Source organism: Bos indicus, chromosome 18, assembly GCF_029378745.1.
Source record: "Bos indicus isolate NIAB-ARS_2022 breed Sahiwal x Tharparkar chromosome 18, NIAB-ARS_B.indTharparkar_mat_pri_1.0, whole genome shotgun sequence".
In the NCBI taxonomy this organism is placed as follows: Eukaryota; Metazoa; Chordata; class Mammalia; order Artiodactyla; family Bovidae; genus Bos; species Bos indicus.
This window is the reverse complement of record NC_091777.1, coordinates 64,603,556-64,631,060: the sequence shown is the minus strand read 5'-3', so window position 1 is coordinate 64,631,060 and position 27,505 is coordinate 64,603,556. Positions and strand designations below refer to the sequence as shown.

The 27,505-nt window shown below is 47.8% G+C and overlaps 3 protein-coding genes and 2 pseudogenes across 3 annotated transcripts; 2 read left to right on the top strand and 3 right to left on the bottom strand.

Moving 5' to 3' along the window:
• Window positions 1-1,731: 1,731 nt before the first annotated feature.
• Window positions 1,732-4,711, top strand: LOC109572439 (zinc finger and SCAN domain-containing protein 5B-like; annotated as a pseudogene).
• A 3,891-nt stretch (window positions 4,712-8,602) lies between these two features.
• LOC109572442 (zinc finger and SCAN domain-containing protein 5B-like) lies at window positions 8,603-11,766 on the top strand. Its single transcript, XM_019979221.2, has 4 exons — window positions 8,603-8,986; window positions 9,267-9,473; window positions 10,597-10,747; window positions 11,109-11,766. The coding sequence occupies exons 1-4, from the start codon at window positions 8,603-8,605 to the stop codon at window positions 11,753-11,755; spliced, it is 1,389 nt and encodes a 462-aa protein (XP_019834780.2). The 3' UTR covers window positions 11,756-11,766.
• Window positions 11,767-16,391: 4,625 nt separating this feature from the next.
• Window positions 16,392-19,848, bottom strand: LOC109572254 (zinc finger and SCAN domain-containing protein 5B-like; annotated as a pseudogene).
• A 1,595-nt stretch (window positions 19,849-21,443) lies between these two features.
• LOC139177379 (zinc finger and SCAN domain-containing protein 5B-like) lies at window positions 21,444-25,494 on the bottom strand. The gene is made up of 4 exons (XM_070772464.1): window positions 24,426-25,494; window positions 23,930-24,136; window positions 22,841-22,994; window positions 21,444-22,468 (listed from the first exon to the last, which is right to left on the bottom strand). The coding sequence occupies exons 1-4, from the start codon at window positions 24,561-24,563 to the stop codon at window positions 21,822-21,824; spliced, it is 1,146 nt and encodes a 381-aa protein (XP_070628565.1). The 5' UTR covers window positions 24,564-25,494; the 3' UTR covers window positions 21,444-21,821.
• Window positions 25,495-27,147: 1,653 nt separating this feature from the next.
• LOC109572444 (protein FAM32A-like) lies at window positions 27,148-27,505 on the bottom strand. The gene has a single exon (XM_070772463.1). The coding sequence runs from the start codon at window positions 27,493-27,495 to the stop codon at window positions 27,148-27,150; it is 348 nt and encodes a 115-aa protein (XP_070628564.1). The 5' UTR covers window positions 27,496-27,505.

The following is a 27,505-nucleotide window of genomic DNA, read 5'->3' as shown; positions in this document are numbered from 1 at the left end:
GATATTGGGTCCAGGGGCTTCCATTTACATGAATGAGGAGGACATTTGAGTGATGGCTTATCGTTCCCTTTGGATTTTGTTTTCTACTTTAGTGTAGCCTGTTTGAAAAAGTTTTTCTTTCTTTTGTTATTCTTTTACTGAAAGCATGTCTCATTAGTTATCAGTACTTCATCATGAAACTGAGCCTACTGTTGACTGCCTTCCTGTTAGGCAGGACTTCTCTGTAAACCTGCATGGTCCTGGCACAGAGGCCAAGCTCTCCAGTGGAATTTAAATTTCAAATAAACACATTTCTGTCAAATGTGTCTGTGTAGTTTCTAAGACTTTTCTACAGGGAATAGGTGATGGCCGTGGTTTTGCCTACATGGCTGTTATTATGCTGAGATAGATTCACTCACTCCATACTTGTTCAGGTATTTCTTCCCGAGGTGTTTTGAAAAAGGAAGGCTTCCGAAAGTGATGTGTCATTCTTCTTTCCTATTGGTGTACAACTTCTACCCTTCAAAAAGGCTACTTAGAAATCGGGTCTTCTCACACCTTAGCTCATCAGCTGCTTTTAGGAAAGCCTTTTAAGACTTATCTCACAAGAACAGAAAAGACGAGAGGAGTCTAACCGATCTGGCTCCCAGCCAGATTCCAGTCATGTCTCTGACTCCGTCAAACCCTCCAGGCAGTGAGACCAAAAATTCAAGAGATCATTAAAACCAGTCCGTTCACCCCAAAATGCAGTCCCCAAAGTCCAAAATCAATGAAATCCAAAAGGAAACCGAGGGATTTCCCTAGCGGTCCAGCGGGTGAGACTTAGCGCTCCCGCTGCAAGTGGCGTGGTTTCCTTCTGCGGTCTGGGAACTGAGACCGCACCTGCCCCCCTGATTGGTCAAAAACAGAAGAAGAAAAAAAAAATACACAGAATCTGTGGCTAAATCACTATGGAGACCTCTTTAGTAAATCGTGATTTCTCCTGAGCGAGTTTCCATGGGCAATCAAATCCCTGTGATTAAGTGGGATTATCTAGAATGGTTTGCTCCGCCCTCAACGAATCCATGCGTGGATTTCGTAACAGGCCCAGAGGTCCAGCATTTCTTCCAGCTCCATAGAGACACGTTTCTCTGCCGGCAGAGTTTGAGAGCAAGTCCCCAACTGAGGAGGACCGAGGCGAGAAGGCTTCAAAGAGGTAATTGATGGGAAATGTCTAAAGAGAACGCTCGAAAGTCAGGGCACCTGGAAGTGGGTTTCAGTAAGTCTTGGCTTTCTGTTCACCTTGCATTCGCTCAGAGACCGTGTGAAATCCACCGATCTCCCTCCGGCCACACGTGAACTGTGGTTCATTTGTGGAATCTTCTGTGAGATGAGATTGTTTCCACACTCCATGGTATCGTGTGGTGTGCTTCATTTTTTTAACAAGGGCTTTTAAACACTGCTCTGTGGACAGTTTTGACCACACAGTTTCTTGTACTATAAGATGGATGTAGGAAGAATAAGAGAATGGATTCTTGTCCCTGGTGTGAAATTCTGAGGGGGGAATAATGTCCAGTATTGGGATGAGGGATGGTAGGGTGGATGAAAATAAAACTATTTGGCTGCATTCGTTTATCTTTTTTCCCCCATATTTCTGAATACTGAATCTATTACTGAGGAAAAGCAAAAGGAAATTCCTTTCCATCTGGGTCAGTTGGGCACCCACTTCTAGACCATTTGCCCAGAGTCCTACTGAAAAGCTCTACAGTCGGTATGGCTGAGAACCAGACAAGGGGTCGTGGCCGCTTCACGGACAGCCCCCGAGCAGAGTCGCCACCGTCTGCGCCACGCCAAGGCACCCGAAGGGAAAACCCCGACTCCGACCGTGAAGAGTTGCGAGTTCGCTTCAGAACATTTAGGAGCTCGGATGAATCCGACCTGATCAAAGCTCTGAGGAGGCTCCGTGAACTCTGCAGTCTGTGGCTGAGGCCGGATCTTCACACCAAGGAGCAGATGGTGGACAGGCTGGTGCTGGAGCAGTTCGTGATGTGCATGCCGCAGGACATCCAGGTCTTAGTCAAAAGTAGTGGTGCCGAGACTTGTAAGGATCTGGAAGAGGTGCTGAGAAAGAAGCAGAAACTGAAGAAATGGGTGAGTAGGACCCTAGTGTCCCGCTGATTCAGGGAACGGTGGCATGAGGGGCTGGGAGCTAGGAGATGAAGGAGAAGGATCAGAGGGCTTGGCTCTGAATCAGTGATTCCCAGAAGGGCGAGCACTTGGCCTGTGGCATCACTGGAGATGTTTCTGTAGATCCTCACTTTGAGGGTGTTGGTGTTTCAAATGTCATTCCCAGGAGGTGGGCTTCTAAGGTAGTATATGCAATGAATACCTTTTTGGGTCTTGTGAAGGGAGACTAATCCTATTTGAATTTTTTGTCACAGGCTGTAGTCCGTGTCCAAGGCGAGGATTTTTTGATGCCAGTCTCGGGTGTTGAGATGTTAGGATCTGAGGTCAGTGAGAGGCACGGTGAGGAAGACCAAGCCAGGGAGCCCCAGTCTACAGTCAGTGTCGTCCCTCCAGACGAGGGCCAGCAGGAAAGCCGAGACGGGCAGCATCTGCCAGGAGCCAAGGACCTGTTGAGGGGGCAGGTGAGTATGATGTCCTGACCTCCAGTCTGGGAGCAGGTAGAAGTGGGTCGAGTGAGTGTGACTGCGGAAGTATTTGGAGAACTGGGCAAAGGACAGGAATGGACCCACTGCCTCCAGGAATTCCCATGGATGCATTCCGTTCCCGGCCGTTTTCCAGCCAGTGTGAGAATGAAGACAGTCCATCTTTCATAGTCCTTCACCATGAAAGCTTGTGGCCCTAAGCATGAGGGAGAGGAGTCCTGTTTCCACGGGATGGTGCTGGGTCGGTTCATCAGGGGTAAATGCACTCACACCTGTTTCACCCATGATGGATTTCCTCAGACGCACTAATATTGGGGAATATTGTAAACACCTTGAATTGAATAACAAGTTCCCCGTTGGAGTCATTTTCCCCCTCAGATTTTGGAGTATGTCTGGAGAGAGTGGATTTTTGAAATGTGAATCAGGGGAGGAGATGCCACTGATTTCTCGTGAATAGAGCTACATAGTATAGAATAGAGCTATACAGTATAACAGCTATACTGCCTATCATCTTATTATGCCCCAGGCCACCTTCCATGACGAAGACAAATCCAGGCAAGGTATCAACAAGTGGTGAAGTCAGGAGCCCTAGAGCCAGAATCCTCTGCTTTCAGATTCAGGGCCTGGAGAATGTGAGATGAGGTGGAGAGATATGTGCAAAGATAATTGGCAGTGCCAGCTATGAAGTCTGGACTTTTGCCAGAGGTGGTCGGTATAGATCAAGGACAGACATGGGAATCAGAAGAGGTTTGCCAATCAGGGTGATGGGAAGCAGTCAGGGCATATCTCCCAAACTGATATCCAGAAAGCTGGAGTGTGAGATCAGGGTACGAGGCGGGTGCGGAAAAAGGAGACAGAGCTTGCCGTGGGCTAAGGCAGTGGGATTGACTCTGCTTGGTTGCCCCTTGTCAGCACCAGAAAGCTCTCCTGCCGGAGACCATTCCTGAAACAGGTCAACTGGAGGGTCAGACGCCCTCCAAGGAGTACTTGGTGAAGGACCTGCTGGAAGACACAGGAGTGACAAGAACCCTTTCGTCTCAAGAGCCTGAACTTCTGCAGGATCATGGTGAGTATTAAAAACTTGGAGACCACAGGAGGTACTGACTGCCTCCACTGATGTCCAGGAAGGGGTACCCAGCATTTCCATCCCTTGGTGTTGTGGGGTAGGAGTTGCTTCTCCAATGCCAACCTTCTCCATCGTCAATGTTTCAGAGTGTTTCATTAGCTAGACTCTTAGTAGTTTGTATGCTGGGAAGTCTGTAGCCAAATTAGGGATGGTTCCAATGAGGTCGGCACCATGGAAAAAGCTCCTTGATAAATATGGTGCTGAATCTCTTCTTTGAGCAGATTCTGGGAGGGCAGAGAGAGAGGGGAGAGTCCCCAGGAAGGAAGTGATACTTCAAATGTGGCTCCTGAAGCCTTTCCTCTTGAGTTCCAGAGGGAGATGTTTCCACCCCGAGTGGATCCAGACGAGGTCCTCTGAAGAATCGCAGACATGTCAAAAGGAAACGGGACAGCAGTCCCTTTTGCCAAGAGGTGCTTCAAGAGGCAGCCATGTGTTTGGATCAAGGAGAGTTCTCAGGACAGCTTGGGTCCCATTCCGTTGGTTCATCTGGCACCGGGGGACCCACCAGTCTTCCTGAGGGAGCAGGAACCCCAGGTTGGGCACCTCTGAATGCAGGGTTTGCAAAAAGAGCTTTCCTTATTAATCTCAGCTTACCTTGCACCAGAGGACACACACAGGAGAGAGGCCCTTTCAGTGGGACATCTGGGCCAGAGGGTTCATACATCCTTCAGACCTGCGGGTTCACCAGCAGATCCACACAGGCCAGAAGCCCTACAGCTGTGACATCTGCCTCAAAAGTTCACCCACGACTCCACGCTGCACGCTAACAAGAGGACCCACACCCAGGAGAAGCCTTTCCGCTGTGAGCACTGTGACAGAGCTTTCGGCCACCGAGGGAACCTCAGTGTTCACCGATGCACCCACCCTGGGCTCAGGCCCTACGTGTGCCCCGAGTGTCACAGAGCCTTCCATCAGCTGGGGAGTTTCAAACGCCACTGGAAAATCCATTCCAGATGACTGCCTTAGGACCCTGCCCTCAGGTCCAAGTCTTTCTGTTTTAATGAGAAAATTTAGAATGATTTGTCACCTGTGTGATACAAAGTGTGGATGACAGGGGAGGGGCTTAGGAGGATCGTGGAACCCAGGGTTCCACTGACGTGAATTAGGATATTTTAGTGAATTAGGATACTTGAGTGATGACTTATTTTTCCCTTTGGATTTTGTTTTCTACTTTGCTATAGACTATAGTTTTCTTTTTCATTTGTGAATTTTCAATTGGAGAAGAATTGCCTTACGATGTTAGACTCTGGTTTTCTTTTTTTTTTTTTTTTTAATTTTATTTTATTTTTAAACTTTACATAATTGTATTAGTTTTGCCAAATATCAAAATGAATCCATCACAGGTATACATGTGCTCCCCATCCTGAACCCTCCTCCCTCCTCCCTCCCCATACCATCCCTCTGGGTCATCCCAGTGCACTAGCCCCAAGCATCCAGAATCGTGCATTGAACCTGGACTGGCATCTCATTTCATACATGATATTTCACATGTTTCAATGCCATTCTCCCAAATCTTCCCACCCTCTCCCTCTCCCACAGAGTCCATAAGACTGTTCCATACATCAGCGTCACTTTTGCTGTCTCATACACAGGGTTATTGTTATCATCTTTCTAAATTCCATATATATGCGTTAGTATACTGTATTGGTGTTTTTCCTTCTGGCTTACTTCACTCTGTATAATAGGCTCCAGTTTCATCCACCTCATTAGAACTGATTCAAATGTATTCTTTTTAATGGCTGAGTAATACTCCATTGTGTATATGTACCACAGCTTTCTTAGCCATTCATCTGCTGATGGACATCTAGGTTGCTTCCATGTCCTGGCTATTATAAACAGTGCTGCGATGAACATTGGGGTACACGTGTCTCTTTCCCTTCTGGTTTCCTCAGTGTGTATGCCCAGCAGTGGGATTGCTGGATCATAAGGCAGTTCTATTTCCAGAGTTTTAAGGAATCTCCACACTGTTCTCCATAGTGGCTGTACTAGTTTGCATTCCCACCAACAGTGTAAGAGGGTTCCCTGTCTTCCACACCCTCTCCAACATTTATTATCTGTAGACTTTTGGATCACATCCATTCTGACTGGTGTGAAATGGTACCTCATAGTGGTCTTGATTTGCATTTCTCTGATAATGAGTGATGTTGAGCATCTTTTCATGTGTTTGTTAGCCATCTGTATGTCTTCTTTGGAGAAATGTCTATTTAGTTCTTTGGCCCATTTTTTGATTGGGTCATTTATTTTTCTGGAGTTGAGCTGGAGGAGTTGCTTGTATATTTTTGAGATTAGTTGTTTGTCAGTTGCTTCATTTGCTATTATTTTCTCCCATTCTGAAGGCTGCCTTTTCACCTTGCTAATAGTTTCCTTTGATGTGCAGAAGCTTTTAAGGTTAATTAGGTCCCATTTGTTTATTTTTGCTTTTATTTCCAATATTCTGGGAGGTGGGTCATAGAGGATCCTGCTGTGATGTATTTCAGAGAGTGTTTTGCCTAGACTCTGGTTTTCTTACATTTTTTCGCTTTGTGTTGTTCTTGTTCTTCCAATGAAGCTGTGTCTCACCGCTTATCAGTACCTCATCATCAGAGTGAGGCTACTGCTGATTGCCTTCTTGTCAGGTGTGATTTCCTTGTAAAATAGGATACTCCTAGCAGGACGGCCAGAGAAGGCAATGGCACTCCACTCCAGTACTCTTGCCTGGAAAATCCCATGGATGGAGGGGCCTGGTGGGCTACAGTCCATGGCGTCACCAAGAGTCAGACACGACTGAGCGACTTCACTTTCACTTTTTACTTTCATGCATTGGAGAAGAAAATGACAACCCACTCCAGTGTTTTTGCCTGGAGAGTCCCAGGGATGGGGGAGCCTGGTGGGCTGCCATCTATGGGGCTACACAGAGTCGGACACGACTGAAGCCACTTAGCAGCAGCAGCAGGATGGCTAGTTTAAATACAGGATCACCAGTGTAATTTAAATTTCAAATAAACAAACACATTTCTATGAAAGACCTGTGTGTTTTCTCTTCTAAGACTTTGCTACAGGTGGGTGATAGCCATGGTTTTGTCTATGTGGCCATTATTATGTTGAGATATGTTCCCTTTGTACTAGTTTGGATACTGCTTCCTTAGGTATTTAGAAAAAGAAGGCTTGTTAAATTGATAAGTGTCATTCTTTTCCCCTGCTGCTGCTAACTGCTGCTAAGTCATTCCAGTCGTGTCCGACATTGTGGGACCCCATAGATGGCAGCCCACCAGGCTCCCCTGTCCCTGGGATTCTCCAGGCAAGAACACCTGACTGGGTTGCCATTTCCTTCTCCAATGCATGAAAGGGAAATGTGAAAGTGAAGTCGCTCAGTCGTGTCCGACTCTTAGTGACCCCATGGACTGTAGCCCACCAGGCTCCTCCATCCATGGGATTTTCCTGGCAAGAGCACTGGAGTGGGGCGCCATTGCCTTCTCCTCTTTTTCCCTACTGGTGTACAACCTCTGGTTTCTGTGATGCCTCTCTGAAATGGTTTCTGACAGTAGATCTCATCAGCTGATTTTAGACAAGAGTCTTTCATGACTTATTTCAGAAGAAAAGAAACAAGATTAAGTAACGCAATTTGATTACCACTGTCGGATTACAATTATTGGACTGCCTCACAGTCTCCAAGCAGAGAGAAAAAACTTCATTAGATCAGGAAAATCAATCTGTTTCCCCAAGAAATGCCATCCATGAAGTCTAAAGTAAATAAAATACATTAGAGAAAGTTTACTGCCAAACCAATATGTTGGCCTTTTTAATGGTTCTTCCTGTTGCAATCTCCACAGGATGTGGAATCTACCCAGATTATCCAAAGTGGTTCCTTCCATGCCCTTTATCCAATCACTGGGATGATGAGGTTATGGCCGGAAACCCCTGGAGTTTCACCCAACTCTCTATAAATACAGACATTTCAGCTCTAGTCACACTTTGAGAACCAGTGCCTGACCGGAGGAGGCTGAAGGCAAGAGACCTGGAAGGGGTAAGCGATGAGTGGGCACGTCCAAGGAGGATGCCTAGTAATCAGGACACACTGGTGGGTTTCAGAAAGGTCTTGCTTTCTGTTCATCCTCCATTAGCTGGGAGACCTTGTGACAGGAGACCTTACTCTAACCCCATGTTTAATCAAGCTCTTCTGCAAGGGGATAAGAATGTTTCCACACATGTTGCTGTGAGGTGGCTCGTTTTCTTCAAGGGTTTTTGAGCAGCACCCTATGGCCATTTAAAAACTACATATATGATTATTATTAGTTTTAAGTTTTTTAATTCATTCATTTTGGCTGGGCTGGGTCTTCTTTACTGTGAGGGCTTTCTCTAGTCGTAGCTAGTGGGGACTACTGTCTAGCTGAGTGGTATGGGCTCATTGTGGTGGCTTCTCCCATGGCAGAGCTGGGAGTCTACAGCTCGGGTTCAGTAGTTGCCCCTCTCAGGCTCAAGAGTTCTGATGCACAGGCTTAGAGGCAGGCGGGGTCTTCGCATATGAGGAATCAAACCCATGTCAGGTATGATTGCCTGGCAAACTGCATTGGCAGCAGATTCTTAGCCACTGGACCACCAAGGAAGCCCTATGGTCATTTCTGACCAGACAGTTTCATGAAATATTGAATGAGTCGGGCAATGGTGTCCAATATTGGGATGTAGGGGAGACAGAAGTGTGGAACAAAATGAAACCCATTTGTTTCTTTTTTTTTTTTTGTCTCCCTAGACTGTTACCCAGTGACTTTATTACTGAGGAAAAGCAGAAGACATCCATTTCCATAGGCGTCAACTGGGCACCCACTTCTAGAAACATTTACTCAGAGTCCTACTGGAAATTTGCTCCATCAATATGGCTGAGGACCAGACATTTTTTCAGGGTTGTGAAAACATCAAAGACAGCCCTGGGGCAGAGTCACTGGCGTCCGTGCCACCCCAAAACACACTCATGGAAAACTCAGATTGTGACCAGGAAACCTGGCACGTCCGGTTCAGAACATTTAGCAGCTCAGAGGAGTCAGACCCCGTCAAGGATCTGAGGAGACTCCGTAAACTCTGCCATCTGTGGCTGAGGCCGGATCTTCACACCAAGGAGCAGATGATGGACAGGCTGGTGCTGGAACAGTTCATGATCTGCATGCCCCTGGAGTGCCAGGTCCTGCTCAAAGAAAGTGGGGTGCAGAGTTGCAAAGACCTGGAGGACATGCTGAAAAATAAGCAGAAACCCAAGAACTGGGTAAGTAGGACCTTCATGATGGGTGTGGGACAAGGAGACACGTGCAAGCTGCAGGGATCACAAGATAGGACCTGCGGGTTTGGCTTTGTATCAGTGGTTCCCAAACAGGTGAGAGAAGTTCACAGTTGGGCAATTTGGGAGATCCTTTTTGCTGTCTCAACTCGAAGGATGTAGATCTTTTACAGCAAACGGGAGCTTCTATTGTCAATGCCATTGGATGCCTGAAAACTACATTCCAGGTCTTATAGAGACTGATCTTGATTGATTTCTCCCCTCACAGACTATAGTCTGCATACAAGGGCAGAAATATCTTGTGCGTGATCCAGACATTGAGATGTTTGAAGCCAAGGCCAGTGACATGGACGATGAGAGAGACCTGTGCCGGGGGCCCCAACCCTCCTCAAGGGTCATACCTCCAGAGGATGGCCAGGAGGGAAGCCAAGACCTGCAGAATCTGCCAGGAGCCACGAACCTATCTAGGGAGCAGGTGAGAGCGTGGAAGCAGATAGAAGAGAGTGAGGTGGGTGTGGCTGCTGGAGTAATGGGGAGATTTGGCAAAGGACAGGAATGGATCCATTGCTTCCAGGAATCCCCGTGGATGCATTCAGTTCCTAGGCATTTTTTCTAATCAGTGTGAAAATGAAGATAATCCATCTCTGTCCCTCTGCTATGAAAGCTTCTAGTCTTAGGAGTGGGGAGAAGGGAATCCTGTCTTCCTGATATGATGCTAGGTTCAATTTTCTGCAGGTAAGTGCACTGACAGCTGATTTACCCAAGGCCACTTTGCCCAAGGGAACGTCATATTTCAGAATATGATCATTCCTTGCAACTGAAGGAGTGACTCCAAAGTGGACTCATTTTGCCCCCCAGTAGACATTGGGCTTCCCTGGTGGCTCAGATGGTGAAGAATCTGCCGACAATGCAGGAGACCTGGGTTCGATCCCTGGGTCAGGAAGATCCCCTGGAGAAGGGAATGGCTACACACTCTAATGTTCTTGCCTGGAGAATCCCATCAACAAAAGAACCTGGCAGCTATAGGCCATGGGTTTGCAAGAGTCACACACGACTGAGCGACTAACACTTTCCCTTTCAGACACTGAAGAATGCATGGAAGACAGTTGATTTGTTCAAATAAGGTTGGGTATAGGCAGGGGATGCTATTGACTTGCATGGAGTAGAGACCAAGAATACTGGTCATCATTCTTCCTATGTACTGGTTAACCACTATCACGAAGGTGAATCCAGGCAAAGTCTCCCACAGTGATGGAGTCAAGAGAGCTGGACCTAGAGTTCTTTACTTCCAGAGTCAGGAGCAGGAAGGAGTGGGTATGATTTGGAGAGACCTATGCATAGAGAAGTCAGAGTGCCAACTGTGATGTCCTGATTTGATTGCAAGATACAGTCTGTATAGATCCAGGACAGCCTTGAGTATCAGGAGATGATTATCAATCAGGGTGATGGGGTGGACCAGAAGTCAGGGCATAGCCCCTAAAATGACATGAAGAAAGTTGGAGTATAAGGTCAAGATACGAGGCAGATGGGGAAATAGGAAAGAGTTTTCCATGGACTAAGGTAAATGGCTTTGACTCTGCTTGTTTGTCCCTTGTCAGGATGAGAGAGCTCTCCCGCCAGAGACTGTTCCTGAAACAGGTGAGCTGGAGGGTCTGACGCCCAGGGAGAACTTGGAGAAGGACCTGCTGGAAGACAGGGGAGAGACAAAAACCCTTCAATCTGAAGCACCTCAACTTCTGAAGGGTCCTGGTGAGTACTCAAAACCGTGGAATCCAGCAGAGTTAGTGACTCCCTCCTGTGGTGGCATGAGGCTGGGTAGCCAGCATCACCATCCTTGGATGGGTGGGTGGAGATCATTGTCCAGTGCCAACCTTCTCCATCATCAATGTTCCAGTGTCCCACAGTCCAAGCTCTTAGCTTGGTTGCTTGATGGGAACTTCTCAGCCAACATCAGGGTTCCAGTGAGGCCGGCAGCACAGAAAATGCTCCATGTTAAATGTGGTGCTGAATTTCATTCAGCGAATTCTGGGAGCATAGAGAGACAGAAGAATCCTCAAGAAGAAAGTGGTATTTAAAATGTGGCTCTGAACCCTCTCCTTCTGTGTTCCAGAGGGAGACGTTTCCACTATGAGGGGATCCAGACGAGGTCCTCTAAAAAATCACAGACATATGAAAAAGAAGCGGGACAGCAGTCCGACTTGCCAAGACATGGGTCAAGAAGCAGCCACATGTTTGGACCAAGGAGAGTTCTCAGGACAGCTTGGGTCCCATTCCGTTGGTTCATCTGGCACCGTGGGACCCACCAGTCTTCCTGAGGGAGCAGAAACCCCGGGACGGGCACCCTCTGAATGCAGGATGTGCAAAAAAAGCTTTCCTTATCAATCTCAGCTTATCTTGCACCAGAGGACACACACAGGAGAGAGGCCCTTTCAATGCGACATCTGTGCCAAAGGGTTCATACAGCCTTCAGATCTGCAGGTTCACGAGCAGATCCACACTGGCGAAAAGCCCTACAGCTGTGATCTCTGCCTCAAGAAGTTCACCCACGACTCCACACTGCGCGCTCACAAGAGGACCCACACCCAGGAGAAGCCTTTCTGCTGTGAGCACTGTTACAGAGCTTTCAGCCACCGAGGGAACCTCAAGGTTCACCGACGCATCCACTCTGGCCTCAAGCCCTACGTGTGCCCCGAGTGTCACGGTGCCTTTCGTCACCTGGGGACTTTCAAACGCCACCGGAAAATCCATTCCAAATGAGTCACCCAGGACCCCACCATCAGGTCCAAGTGCCGTCTGCTCCGAGAAGGAAATTCTGGATTATTTGTCACTTATGTGATACAATGAAAGGGTGACATGTGAAGAACTTACAATCATACTGGCACCAATGGGGTTCCATTCACATGAATTAGGTGAATATTGAGTGATGACTTATCTTTCCCTTCAGAATTCGTTTTCTACTTTAGTGTAGCCTGTGTTTTCTTCTTTCAGTGAATGCAGGTCTCATTAGTTTTCTTCTTCGTGAAACTGAGGTGACTGCTGATTGTCCCCCCATTAGAGAACATTTCGTCGTAAAATAGGATGCTCCTAGCAGAGTGTCCAGATGAAAAAGAGGATCACCAGTGAAATTTAAATTTCAAATAAACAAAGACATTTCTGTCAAATAAGTGTCCTGTGTATTTCGGCTTCCATGATTTTTTTTTTCTTTATTTTATTTTTTCCCTTTACTATCTTGTGTTGTTTTTGCCATGTATCAACATGAATCTGCCACAGGTATACACATGTTCCCCAACGTGAACCCTCCTCCCTCCTCCCTCCCTGTACCATCCCTCTGGGTCGTCCCAGTGCACCAGCGCAAAACATCGACTATGGTGTATCGAACCTGGACTGGCAACTCGTTTCATATATGATATTATATATGTTTCAATGCCATTCTCGCAAATCATCCCACCCTATTCCCAAGATTTTTTATATGGAGTAGATGATAGCTTCGGTTTGTTACATGGCAATTATTATGTGGAAATATCGTGCCTCTGTAAGGCTTCCCCAGTGACTCAGCGATAAACAATCCACCTGCACCATAGAAGACCCAGGTTCCATCCCTTCATCAGGAAGATCCCCTGGAGTAGGGAATGGCAACCCACTCCAGTATTCTTGCCTGGAGAATCCCATGGACAGAGGAGCCTGGCAGGCTATGGTCTGTTGGGTTGCAAAGAATCGGACATGACTGAACCGACTGAGCACCCACGAGAGCATTTAAAGTAACTGTATTCTTTTGGAATTATGAACTGTTAGGTAATGTAGTATTAATGCCCTTTTGAACACTGGGATTCTAGGGTGTCTCAGCTTGAAAAGATTCTTCAAGGTAGCACTCTTTCATCCCACCTGGCTCTCCTCCAGCAGAAATTAAGAGAGCTCATTTGGAGCAGAATGGAGATAATGAAGTATTTCTTTTCAAAGAATCAGCATTTTCTTCTATTAATTAGCCTGGGAATTTGTTGGGGGCAGCAAACTCAAGGATGATGTTTTAATAGATATTGGTGTCTGGCTGCTCGCACTTAAAAGCCAATACAGAGGCCAGGTTGGGGGAAAGGAAAGTTAGCTTTATTCTGGATGCCAGAAACTGTTGAAAGTGAAAGTGAAGTCGCTCAGTCATGTCCAACTCTTTGCGACCCCGTGGACTGTAGCCTACCATGTTCCTCAGTTGATGGTATTTTCTAGGCAAGAGTACTGGACTGGGTTGCTTTTTCCTTCTCCAACAACTGTGGAGGCAGGGCAGACATCTGGCCAATGGCTGACTCCCCCCACCTCCCACCCCGGACAATTAATGAGCAACAGCTTTTATAGATGGAGGGAAGGGGCTACAGGCAGAAACAGCACAGTCAGGTCTGACAATCATCTTGAAACTGGTTATCACTGGTCTAATCAGTGTCATCTTTATTGTTGTAAATACAGTTAACCTTCAGTTCCAGGGTCCATTTGTTTTCATTTCTTGGGTCAATTCTCAGAATTGTGGCAGCTTCTCTCATGGTTTCCCAGGAGGCTCAGTGGTAAAGAATCCACCTGCCAATGCAGGAGACGTGGGTTTGCTCCCTCAGTGGGAAGATCCCTGAAAGAATGGAATGGCAACCCACTGCAGTATTCTTGCCTGGAGAATCCCATGGACGGAGGAATCTGGTAGGCTACAGTCCATGGGGTCACAAAGAGCCACTTCACTTTCTTTTACTTTGCAACTCTATGCACTGCAGCACTCCAGGCTTCCCTGTCCTTCACTATCTCCCAGGAGTTTGCTCAAACTCGTGCCCATTGAGTCGGTGATGCCATCCAACCATCTCATCCTCTGTCACCTCCTTCTGTCTTAAAGGATTTTACCTTACAGGCCCAAGATGGAGGCAACTAATTCAAAGAAGCAATATAGAATATAAAGATTGGGTCCCTTCAGAAACAGGGGTATTAGAACCATTATCGAGGAATCAACACAAGAAATTAATACGATGAAATATGAATAAGACTTCAAAACATAGACGCAGTTAAGTACTAGTTAAGAAAAGTGAATAATAGGGCTTCCCCTGAGGCTCGGAGATAAAGGCTGTGCCTGCCAATGAAAGGACACAAGTGCCATCCCTGGCCCGAGAAGGTCCCAGGGCTCAGGAGCAACTAACGCCGTGCGACACAACCACCGAGCCTGGGAGCCGCCACTACTGAAGCCCAGAGCCCCGAGAGCCCGGGCTCCGCACAAGAGAGGTCACTGCAGTGAGAGGCCTGTGCCCGGTGACTGGAGAGGAGCCCTGTGCCCCGAGCAGCACCAAAGACCCAGCACAGCCGAAAATAAATGGAGTTAAAAATAAAATACATACCGAGGCTGAGAAACTGCTATTGAGGAAACGTGGTGAGGGAGTGAGATGGCGGGTGATAAAGCAACAGCCAGGCCTGTCCGTCTCATAGAACCACTGATTGTGTGGAGATGGGAAGACAGCCTGAGGGTATCAGGGGAAGGACTTTCCAGACAGCGGAGGAAAACCCTACAAGCCAGACTGCAAAGACAGTTGGGCTTGGGGTGGTCACATGTGCAAGGTGGCTGGGAAGTGGAGGAGAAGGTAGAGAGTGTGAGGAGCGGTGCACTCCACGGGTGTGAGAAAGGATTTGGATTTGCCAAGGGAAGATTTCATGCGAGGATGGGCACAATAAAGGACAGAAATAGTATGGACCCAAGAGAAGCAGAAGATATTAAGAAGAGGTGGCAAGAATATACAGAACTATACAGAAAAGATCCTCACGACCCAGATAATCCCGAAGGTGTGATCACTCACCTAGAGCCAGACATCCTGGAATGTGAAGTCAAGTGGGCCCTAGGAAGAATCACTATGAACAAAGCTAGTGGAGGTGATGGAATTCCAGTTGAGCTATTTCAAATCCTCAGACATGATGCTGTGAAAGTGTTGCACTCAATAAGTCAGCAAGTTTGGAAAACAGCAGTGGCCACAGTGCCCTGCCCTCCACAGTTGTTGCAGAAATAAATGGCAACCCAGTCCAGTACTCTTGCCCAGAAAATGCCATGGACGGGGGAGCCTGATAGGCTACAGTCCATGGGGTTGCAAAGACTTGGACTTGACTAAGCAAATACACTTTCACTTTCAACAGTTTCTGGCATCCAAAATAAAGCTAACTTTCCTTTCCCCCAACCTGGCCTCTGTATTGGCTTTTAAGTGCGAGCAGCCAGACACCAATATCTATTACAATATCATCCTTGAGTTTGCCGCCCCCAACTAATTCCCAGGCTAATTAATAGAAGAAAACGCTGATTCTTTGAAAAGAAATACTTTATTATCTCCATTCTGCTCCAAAAGACCTCTCTTCATTTCTGCTGGAGGAGAGCCAGGTGGGATGAAAGAGTGCTACCTTGAAGAATCTTTTCAAGCAGAGACACCCTAGAATCCCAGTGTTCAAAAGGGCATTAATATCACATTACCTAACAGTTCATAATTCCAGAGGAATACAGTTACTTTTAATGCTCGCGTGGGTGCTCAGTCACTTCAGTCATGTCCGATTCTTTGCAACCCAACAGACCATAGCCTGCCAGGCTCCTCTGTCCATGGGATTCTCCAGGCAGAATACTGGAGTAGGTTACCATTCCCTTCTCCAGGGGATCTTCCTGATGATGGGATGGAACCTGGGTCTTGTATGGTGCAGGTGGATTGTTTACTACTGAGTCACTGGGGAAGCCTTACAGAGGGATGATATGTCCACATAATAATGGCCATGTAACAAACCACAGCTATCATCTACTCCATATAAAAAATCTTGGGGATAGGGTGGGATGATTTGCGAGAATGGCATTGAAACATGTCTAATATCATATATGAAACGAGTCTCCAGTCCAAGTTCGACGCACGATAGTGGATGCTTTTGGCTGGTACACTGGGACGACCCAGAGGGATGATACAGGGAGGGAGGAGGGAGGAGGGTTCACGTTGGGGAACATGTGTATACCTGGGCAGATTCATGTTGATACATGGCAAAAACAATACAAGATAGTAAAGATAAAAAATAAAATAAAGAAAAAAAATCTTGTAAGGGGAAATACACAGGACACTTATTTGACAGAAATGTCTTTGTTTATTTGAAATTTAAATTTCACTGGTGATCCTCTTTTTCATCTGGATACTCTGCTATGAGCATCCTACTTTATGATGAAATCTTCCCTAATGGGGGGACAATCAGCAGTCACCTCAGTTTCACGAAGAAGAAAACTAATGAGACCTGCATTCACTGAAAGAAGAAAACACAGGCTACACTAAAGTAGAAAACGAATTCTGAAGGGAAAGATAAGTCACCACTCAATATTCACCTAATTCATGTGAATGGAACCCCATCGGGTTCCAGTACGATCATAAGTTCTTCACATGTCACCCTTTCTTTGTATCACCTAAGTGACAAATAATCCAGAATTTCCTTCTAGGAGCAGACGCCACTTGGACCTGATGGTGGGGTCCTGGGTGACTCATTTGGAATGGATTTTCCAGTCGCCTTTGAAAGTCTCAAGCTGACGGAAGGCACTGTGACACTCGGGGCACACGTAGGGCTTGAGCCTAGAGTGGGTGCGTCGGTGAACACTGAGGTTCCCTCGGTGGCTGAAAGCTCTGTCACAGTGCTCACAGCGGAAAGGCTTCTCCTGGGTGTGGGTCCTCTTGTGAGCGCGCAGTGTGGAGTCGTGGGTGAACTTCTTGAGGCAGACATCACAGCTGTAGGGCTTCTTGCCAGTGTGGATCTGCTCGTGAACCCGCAGATGTGAAAGCTGTATGAACCCGTTGGCACATATGTTGCATTGAAAGGGCCTCTCTCCTGTGTGTGTCCTCTGGTGCAAGGTAAGCTGAGATTGATAAGGAAAGCTCTTTTTGCAGACGCTGCATTCAGAGGGTGCCCGTCCCGGGGTTTCTGCTCCCTCAGGAAGACTGCTGGGTCCCACGGTGCCAGATGCACCAACGGAATGGGACCCAAGCTATCCTGAGAACTCTCCTTGGTCTATACACGTGGCTGCCTCTTGACACACGTCTTGGCACATTGGACCGCTGTCCCGCTTCCTTTTGACATGTCTGCGATACTTCAGAGGCCCTCCTCTGGATCCACTCGTGGTGGAAACGTCTCCCTCTGGAACACAGGAAGAAAGGGTTCAGAGCCACATTTTAAATATCAGTTTCTTCTTGAGGATTCTTCTCTCTAAGCTCCCAGAATTCGCTGAAAGAAATTCAGCACCACATTTAACAAGGAGCATTTTCTGTGCTGCTGGCCTCACTGGAAACCTGATGTTGGCTGAGAAGTTCCCATCAAGCAACCAAGCTAAGAGCCTGGACTGTGGGACACTGGAATGTTGATGATGGAGAAGGTTGGCACTGGACAATGATCTCCACCCACCCATCAAGGATGGTGATGCTGGCTACCCAGCCCCATGCCACCATGGGAGGGAGTTACTAACTCTGCTGAATTCCACGGTTTTGAATACTCACCAGGACACTTCAGAAGTTCAGGTTCTTGAGATTGAAGGGTTTTTGTCTCTCCCCTGTCTTCCAGCAGGTCCTTCTCCAACTTCCCCCTGGGCGTCTGACGCTCCAGCTCACCTGTTTCAGGAACAGTCACTGGCTGGAGAGCTCTCTGGTCCTGACAAGAGACAAACAAGGAGAGTCAAAGCCATTTACCTTAGTCCATGGAAAACTGTTTCCTGTTTCCCCATCTGCCTCGTATCTTGATCTAAGACTCCAACTTATGTCATTTTAGGGGATATGCCCTGACTTCGTCTGGTCCACCCCATCACCCTGATTGATAATCATCTCCTGATACTCAAGGCTGTCCTGGATCTATACAGACTGTATCTTGCAATCAAATCAGGACATCACAGTTGGCACTCTGACTTCTCTATGCATAGGTCTCTCCAAATCATACCCACTCCTGCCTGCCCTTGACTCTGGAAGTAAAGAACTCTAGGTCCAGCTCTCTTGACTCCATCATTGTTGGAGATTTGCCTGGATGCATCTTTGCGACGGTGGTTACCCGGTACATAGGAAGATGATGTCCAGTATTCTTGGTCTCTACTCCATGCAAGTCAATAGCATCCCCTGCCTATACCCAACCTTATTTGAACAAATCAACTGTCTTCCATTCGTTCTTCAGTGTATGAAAGGGAAAGTGTTAGTCTGACTCTCTGCAAACCCATGTACTATAGCTGCCAGGTTCCTCTGTTCATGGGATTCTCCAGGCAAGAACATTAGAGTGTAGCCATTCCCTTCTATAGGGGATCTTCCTGACCCAGGGATCCAACCCAGGTCTCCTGCATTGTCAGCAGATTCTTCACCATCTGAGCCACCAGGGAAGCCCAATGTCTACTGGTGGGCATTTTGAGTCCACTTTAGAGTCACTCCTTCAGTTGCAAGGAATGATCATATTCTGAAATATGACGTGCCCTTGGGCAAAGTGGCTTGGGTAAATCACCTGTCAGTGCATTTACTTGCAGCAAATAGAACCTAGCATCATTTCAGGAAGACAGGATTCCCTTCTCCCCACTCCTAAGACTAGAAGCTTGCATAGCAGAGGGACAGAGATGGATTATCTTCATTCTCACAGTGATTAGAAAAAATGCCTAGGAACTGAATGTATCCACGGGAATTCCTGGAAGCAATGGGTCCATTCTTGTCCTTTGCCAAATCTCCCCATTACTCCAGCAGCCACACCCACCTGACTCTCTTCTACCTGCTTACACGCTCTCTCCTGCTCCCCAGATAGGTTTGTGGCTCCTGGCAGATTCTGCAGCTCTTGACTTCCTTCCTGGCCATTCTCTGGAGGTATGACCCTCACAGGGGGTTGGGGCTCCCCACACGTGTGTCTCTCATCATCCATGTCACCAGCCTTGGATTCAACCATCTCAATATTGGGATCATGCACAAGATATTTCTGCCCTTGTATGCAGACTATGGTCTGTGAGGGGAGAAATCAATCAAGATCAGTCCGTATAAGACCTGGAATGTAGCTTTCAGGCATCCAATGGCATTGACAATAGAAGCTCCCGTTTGGTGTAAAAGATCTACGTCCTTCGAGTGAGACAGCCAAAAGTATCTCCCAAATTGCCCAACTGTGAACTTCTCTAACCTGTTTGGGAACCACTGATACAAGGCCAAGGACCCGCAGGTCCTATCTTGTGATCCCTGCAGCTTGCACGTGTCTCCTTGTCCCACACCCATCACTAAGGTCCTACTCATCCAGGTCCTGGGTTTCTGCTTATTTCTCAGCACGTCCTCCAGGGCTTTGCAACTCCACACCCCACTTTCTTTGAGGAAAACCTGGCACTCCAGGGGCATGCAGATCATGAACTGCTCCAGCACCAGCCTGTCCATCATCTGCTCCTTGGTGTGAAGATCCGGCCTCAGCCACAGATGGCAGAGTTCACGGAGTCTCCTCAGATCCTCGACAGGGTCCCATTCCTCTGAGCTGCTAAATGTTCTGAACCGGACGTGCCAGGTTTCCTGGTCACAGTCTGAGTTTTCCATGAGTGTGTCTTGGGGTGGCACGGATGCCCGTGACTCTGCCCCAGGGCTGTCTGTGATGTGTCCACAACCCTGAAAAAATGTCTGGTACTCAGCCCTATTGATGGAGGAAATTTCCAGTAGGATTCTGAGCAAATGCTTCTAGAAGTGGGTGCCTAGTTGACACCTATGGAAATGGATTTCTTCTGCTTTTCCTCATCATTAAAGTCACTGGTTAGAAGTCTAGGGAGACAAAAAAAAAAAAAAAAGAAAGAAAGAAACAAATGGGTTTCATTTTTTTCCACCCTTCTGTCTCCCCTACATCCCAATATTGGACACCATTGCCCGACTCATTCAATATTTCATGAAACTGTCTGGTCAGAAATGACCATAGGGCTTCTTTGGTGGTCCAGTGGCTAAGAATCTGCTGCCAATGCAGGGGACATGGTTTGATTCCTCATATGGGAAGACCCCGCCTGCCTCTAAGCCTGTGCACCAGAACTCTTGAGCTTGAGAGGGGCAACTACTGAACCTGAGCTCTAGACTCCCAGCTCTGCCATGGGAGAAGCCACCGCAATGAAAGCCCATACCCCTCAGCTAGACAGTAGTCCCCTCTAGCTACGACTAGAGAAAGCCCTCACAGCAAAGAAGACCCAGCCGAGACAAAATGAATGAATTAAAAAACTTAAAACTAATAATAAATATATATGTAGTTTTTAAATGGCCATAGGATGCCGCTCAGAAACCCTTGAAGAAAACCAGCCACCTCACAGCAACATGTGTGGAAACATTCTTATCCCCTTGCAGAAGAGCTGGATTAACAGTTGTTAACGTGGGGTTAGAGGAAGATCTCCTGTCACAAGGTCTCCCAGCTAATGTAGGATGAACAGAAAGTGAGACCTTTCTGAAACCCACCCGTGTGTCCTGATTTCTAGGCATCCTCCTTGGAGGTGCCCACTCATCGCTTACCCCTTCCAGGTTTCTTGCCTTCAGCCTCCTCAGGTCAGGCACTGGCTCTCAAAGTGTGTCTGGAGCTGAAATGTCTGTATTTATAGAGACTTGGGTGAAACTCCAGGGGTTTCCGGCCATAACCTTATCATCCCAGTGATTGGATAAAGGGCATGGAAGGAACCACTTTGGATAATCTGGGTAGATTCCATATCCTGTGGAGACTCCAACAGGAAGAACTATTAAAGAGGCCACCATATTGGTTTGGCAGTAAACTTTCTCTAATGTATTTTATTTACTTTATACTTCGTGGATGTCATTTCCTGGTGAAACAGATTGATTTTCCTGATCTAATGAATTTTTTCTCTCTGCTTGGAGACTGTGAGGCAGTCCAATAATTGTAATCCAATGGTTGTAATCAAATTGGGTTTCCTAATCTTGTTTCTTTCTCATGAAATAAGATATCAAAGACTTTTGTCTAAAATCAGCTGATGAGATCTACTGTAAGAAACCATTTAGGAGAGGCATCACAGAAACCAGAAGTTGTACACCAGTAGGGAAAAAGAGGAGAAAGCAAGGCTGCCCCACTCCAGCGCTCTTGCCAGGAAAATCCCATGGATGGAGGAGCCTGGTGGGTTACAGTCCATGCGGTCGCTATGAGTCGGACACGACTGAGCGACTTCACTTTCACATTTCCCTTTCCTGCATTGGAGAAGGAAATGGCAACCCACTCCAGTGTTCTTGCCTGGAGAACCCCAGGGACAGGGGAGCCTGGTGGGCTGCCATCTATGGGGTCCCACAATGTCAGACACGACTGGAATGACTTAGCGGCAGTTAGCAAAGTCTTAGAAGAGAAAACACACAGGTCTTTGATAGAAACGTGTTTGTTTATTTGAAACTTAAATTTCACTCGTGATCCTGTATTTAATCTAGCTGTCCTGCTAGGAGCATCCTATGTTACAAGGTATCACTCCTGACAAGAAGGCAATCAGCAGTAGCCTCACTCTGATGATGAGGTACTGAGAACCAGTGAGACACAGCTTCATTGGAAGAACAAGAACAACACAAAGCGAAAACATGTAAGAAAACCAGAGTCTAACACCATAAGGCAATTATCCTCCAATTGAAAATAAACAAATGAAAAATAAAATTATAGTCTATAGCAAAGTAGAAAACAAAATCCAACGGGAAAAGTAAGTCAACACTCAAGTATCCTAATTCACGCGAACGGAATCCCACTGGGTTCCACGATCCTCCTAAGCCCCTCCCCTGTCATCCACACTTTGTATCACACAGGTGACAAATCATTCTCAATTTTCTCATTAGAACAGAAAAGACCTGGACCTGAGAGCAGGGTCCTGAGCCAGTCATCTGGAATGGATTTTCCGGTGGCGTTTGAAAGACCCCAGCTGACTGAAGGCCCTGTGACACTCGGGGCACACGTAGGGCTTGAGGCCAGAGTGGGTGCGTCGGTGAACAGTGAGGTTCGCTCGGTAGGCGAAGGCTCTGTCACAGTGCTCACAGCGGAAAGGCTTCTCCTGGGAATGGGTCACTTTGTGAGCATGCATCGTGGAGTTGTGGGTGAACTTCTTGAGGCAGATATCACAGCTGTAGGGCTTCTCACCAGTGTGGATCCGCTGGTGAACCCGCAGGTCTGAAGGCTGTATGAACCCTTTGGCACAGATGTCGCATTGAAAGGGCCTCTCTCCTGTGTGTGTCCTCTGGTGCACAGTAAGCTGATATTGATAAGGAAAGCTCTTTTTGCACACCTTGCATTCAGAGCGTGCCCGTCCCGGGGTTCCTGCTCCCTCAGAATGACTGGTGGGTCCCATGCTGCGAAATGCACCAACGGAATGGGACCCAAGCTGTCCTGAGAACTCGCCTTGGTCCAAACACGTGGCTGCTTCTTGCCCCACATCTTGGCAAGTGGGAGTGCTGTCCTGCTTCCTTTTGACATGTCTGTGATTCTTCAGAGGACCTCGTCTGGATCCACTCGGAGTCGAAACATCTCCCTCTGGAACACAAGAGGAAAGGGTTCAGAGCCACATTTGAAGTATCACTTCCTTCCTGGGGACTCTCCCCTCTCTCTCTGCCCTCCCAGAATCTGCTGAAAGAAGACATTCAGCACCATATTTATCAAGGAGCATTTTCCATGGTGCCGGCCTCATTGGAACCATCCCTAATCTTGGCTACAGACTTCCCAGCAACCAAACTACCTAAGAGTCTAGCTGATGAAACACTCTGGAATGTTGACGATGGAGAAGGTTGGCATTGGAGAACCAACTCCTACCCCACAACACCAGGGAAGGGAATGCTGGGTACCCCTTCCTGGACATCAGTGGAGGCAGTCAGTACCTCCTGTGGTCTCCAAGTTTTTAATACTCACCATGATTCTGCAGAAGTTCAGGCTCTTGAGACAAAAGGGTTCTTGTCACTCCTGTGTCTTCCAGCAGGTCCTTCTCCAAGTTCTCCTTGGAGGGTGTCTGACACTCCAGTTCACCTGTTTCAGGAATGGTCTCCGGCGGGAGAGCTTTCTGGCCCTGACAAGGGGCAACCAAGCAGAGTCAATCCCACTGCCTTAGCCCACGGCAAGCTCTGTCTCCTCTTTGCCCACCCGCCTCGTACCCTGATCTCACACTCCAGCTTTCTGGATATCAGTTTGGGGGATATGCCCTGACTGCTTCCCATCACCCTGATTGGCAGTCCTCTTCTGATTCCCATGTCTGTCCTTGATCTATACCAACCACCTCTGGCGAAAGTCCAGACTTCACAGCTGGCTCTGCCAATTATCTTTGCACATATCTCTCCACCTCATCTCACATTCTCCAGGCCCTGAATCTGAAAGCAGAGGATTCTGGCTCTAGGGCTCCTGACTTCACCACTTTTTGATACCTTGCCTGGATTTGTCTTCATCATGGAAGGTGGCCTGGGGCATAATAACATGATAAGCAGTACAGCTGTTATACTGTATAGCTCTATTTTATACTATGTAGCTCTATTCATGAGAAATCAGTAGCATCTCCTCCCCCCATTCACATTTCCAAAATATCCACTGTCTCCAGGCATACTCCAAAATCTGAGGAGGAAAATGACTCCAACGGGGAACTTGTTATAAATTCAAGGTGTTTACAATATCCCCCAATATTAGTGCGTCTGACGAAATCCATCATGGGTGAAACAGCTGTGAGTTCATTTACCCCTGATGAACCGACCCAGCACCATCCCGTGGAAACAGGACTCCTCTCCCTCATGCTTAGGGCCACAAGCTTTCATGGTGAAGGACTGTGAAAGATGGACTGTCTTCATTCTCACACTGGACGGAAAACGGCCGGGAATTGAATGCATCCATGGGAATTCCTGGAGGCAGTGGGTCCATTCCTGTCCTTTGCCCAGTTCTCCCAATTACTTCTGCAGCCACGCCCATCCGACCCTCTTCTACCTGTGCCCAGACTGGAGGTCAGGACATCACACTCACCTGCCCCGTCGAAAGGTCCTTGGCTCCTGGCAGATGCTGCCCGTCTTGCCATTCCGGCTGGCCCTCGTCTGGAGGGACCACACTGACTGTAGACTGAGGCTCCCTGGCTCGGTCTCCTTCACCGTGCCCCTCACTGACCTCAGATCCTAACATCTCAACACCCGAGACTGGCATCAAAAAATCCTCGCCTTGGACACGGACACCAGCCTGTGAGGAAAAATTCAGATAGAATCAGTCTCCCTTCACAAAATCCAAAAAGGTATTCATTGTGTATCCCACTCTAGGAGCCCACCTCTTGGGAATGACATTTGAAAGACCAAAACGCTCAAAGTGAGGACCAAAGAAACATCTCCAGTGATGCCACAGGCCAAGGGCTCACGCCTGTGGGAATCACTGATTTAGAGCCAAGCCCTCTGATCCTTCTGCTTCATCTCCCAGCTCGCAGCCCCTCATGGCACCGTTCCCTGTCTCACAGGGTCACTAGGATCCCACTCACCCATTTCTGCAGTTTCTGCTTCTTTCTCAGCAGCTCCTCCAGATCCTTACAAGTCTCGGCACCACTACTTTTGACTAAGACCTGGATGTCCGGCGGCATGCACATCACGAACTGCTCCAGCACCAGCCTGTCCACCATCTGCTCCTTGGTGTGAAGATCCGGCCTCAGCCACAGACTGCAGAGTTCATGGAGCCTCCTCAGAGCCTTGATCGGGTCAGATTCGTCCGAGCTGCTAAATGTTCGGAAGCAAACGCGCAACTTTTCAAGGTCGGAGTCGGGGTTTTCCCTTCAGGTGTCTTGGCATGGCGCAGACGCTGGAGACCCTGCTCCGGGGATGTCCGCGAAGCGGCCACGACCCCTTGTCTGGTTCTCAGCCATACCGACTGTAGAGCTTTTCAGTAGGACTCTGGGCAAATGCTTCTGGAAGTGGGTGCACAACTGACCCCGAAGGAAAGGAATTTCCTCTTGCTTTTCCTCAGTAACAGATTCAGTATTCAGAAATATGGGGGCAAAAAAGAAAAACGAATGCAGCCAATTAGTTTTATTTTCATCCACCTTACCATCCCTCGTCCCAATACTGGGCATTATTCTCCCCTCAGAATTTCACACCAGGGACAAGAATCCATTCTCTTATTCCTCCGACATCCATCTTATAGTACAAGAATCTGTGTGGTCAAACCTGTCCACAGGTCAATGCTTAAAAGCCCTTGTTGGAAAAATGAACCACACCACACGACACCATGGAGTGTGGAAACAATCTCATCTCACAGAAGATTCCACAAATGAACCACAGTTCACGTGTGGCCGGAGGGAGATCGGTGGATTTCACACGGTCTCTGAGCGAATGCAAGGTGAACAGAAAGCCAGGACTTACTGAAACCCACTTCCACGTGCCCTGACTTTCTAGAGTTCTCTTTAGACATTTCCCATCAATTACCTCCTTGAAGCCTTCTCGCCTCGGTCCTCCTCAGTTGGGGACTTGCTCTCAAACTCGGCCGGCGGAGAAGCGTCTCTCTATGGAGCTGGAAGAAATGCCGGACCTCTCGGCCTGTTACGCAATCGGCGCATGGATTCGTTGAGGGCGGGGCAAGCCATTCTAGATATTTCCACGTTACTTAATCACAGGGATTCGATTGCCCATGGAAACTCACTCAGGAGAAACCACGATTTACTAAAGACGCCTCCATAGTGATTTAGCGACAGGTTCTGTGTATTCGTTTTGTTCTGTTTTTGGCCAAGCAGGGAGGCAAGTGCGGGCTCAGTTCCCAGGCCGCGGAAGGAAACCACGCCACCTGCAGAGGAGCGCTGAGGCTCACCGGCTGGGCCGCTAGGGAAATCCCTCGGTTTCCTTCTGGATTTGATTGATTTTGGACTTTGGGGACTGCATTTTGGGGTGAACGGACCGGTTTTAATGATCTCTTGAATTTTTGGTGTCACTGCCTGGCGAGTTTGACGGAGTCATAGACATGATGGTGGAAGCCACATCGGTTTGACTCCTGTCTTCTTTCTGTTCTTGTGAGATAAGTCTTCAAAGGCTTTTCTAAAATCATCCGATGGGCTAAGGTGTGAGAAGACCCGATTTCTAGTAGGCTTTTTGAAGAGTAGAAGTTGTACATCAATAGGAAAAAACAATGACACCTATCACTTTCGGAATCCTTCCTTTTTCAATACACCTTGGGAAGAAATCCCCGAACAAGTATGGCGTGAGTCAATCTACCTCAGCATAGTAATAGCCATGTAGGCAAAACCACGGCTATCACCTATCCCTGTAGAAAAGTCTTAGAAGATACCAGACACTCTTTGACAAAAATGTGTTTATTTAAATGTAAATTCCACGCCAGAGCCTGGCCTCTGTGCCAGGAACATGCAGTTTTACATGAAGTCCCACCTAACAGGAAGGCAGTCAACAGTAGGCTCAGTTTCATGATGAAGTTCTGATAACTAATGAGACATGCTTTCAGTAGAAGAATAACAAAAGAAAGCAAAAACTGATTGAAACAGGCTACACTAAAGTAGAAAACAAATTCCAAAGGGAACGATAAGCCATCACTCAAATGTCCTCCTCATTCATGTAAATGGAAGCCCCTGGACCCAGTATCCTCCGAAGCTCTTCCCATGTCATCCACCCTTTGTGTTACAGAAGTGACAAATCATTGTGAATTTCCTTCTTCGAGCAGAAACAACTTGGACCTGAGGGCAGGGTCCTAGGCCAGTGGTTCAGAATGGGTTTCCTGGTGGGATGTGAGAGACCCCAGGGAGCAGAAGGCAGGTGACACTCAGGGCACATGTAGAGCTCGAGCCCAGAGTGGGACCACTGAGCTTCCCACTGTGGTTGAAAGCTTTTTCACAGTGCTCACAGCAGAAAGGCTTCTCTTGGGTGTGGGTCCTCTGGTGAGCGTGCAGCGTGGAGTCGTGGGGGAACTTCTTGGGGCAGAGATCACAGCTGTAGGGCTTCTCGCCCACGTGGGTCTCCTGGTGAACCCACAGGTCCGGAGGCTGAATGAACCATTGGACATGGATGTTGCTTTTTTCTTTTTGTAATTTCAAGGGCCGTCTCTCTTTAATGCGGTTCCAGAATAAGAGCCCATTACTTTGATAACCACGGGCTCAGCAGAAGGCTCAAAAGGATGTGTGTAAAAGGCTGTTTCCAAACGCTCCAGAGATGACCCCAACTCTGCTTCCTGCTTCCCCTGGACAATACTCCATCTCCTGGGTGGGGCGGCTACTTGCTCCAGCTGACTTTAGGAATGTCATAGTGCTCCGTGAGTGTGTCCAGGTGCCTGTTGAAGTCCTCCACTCTCTGCTTGTGGGTTTTGGATGCTTTCTTCAGGATCCTCTCCATTTGTCGCATCTCCTGCACCTTCTCAAAGGCCTCCTGGGCTGGGGTCAGCTTGTCGAGGTGGCGCCTCAGCTCCTCCTCCTGGTTCTTCTGGATTTTCCCCATCGTTTCCAGGAGTTTTGCCTTGTCTGTGTCCTTTTTCTTCTTCCACTTGGTCACGCCAAGCTCTGTGACTCCTTTCAGCTTCAGGGGTCCCTTTTGGACCTGCTCGTAGGCGTCCATGCTGCCCATCTGTGGATTC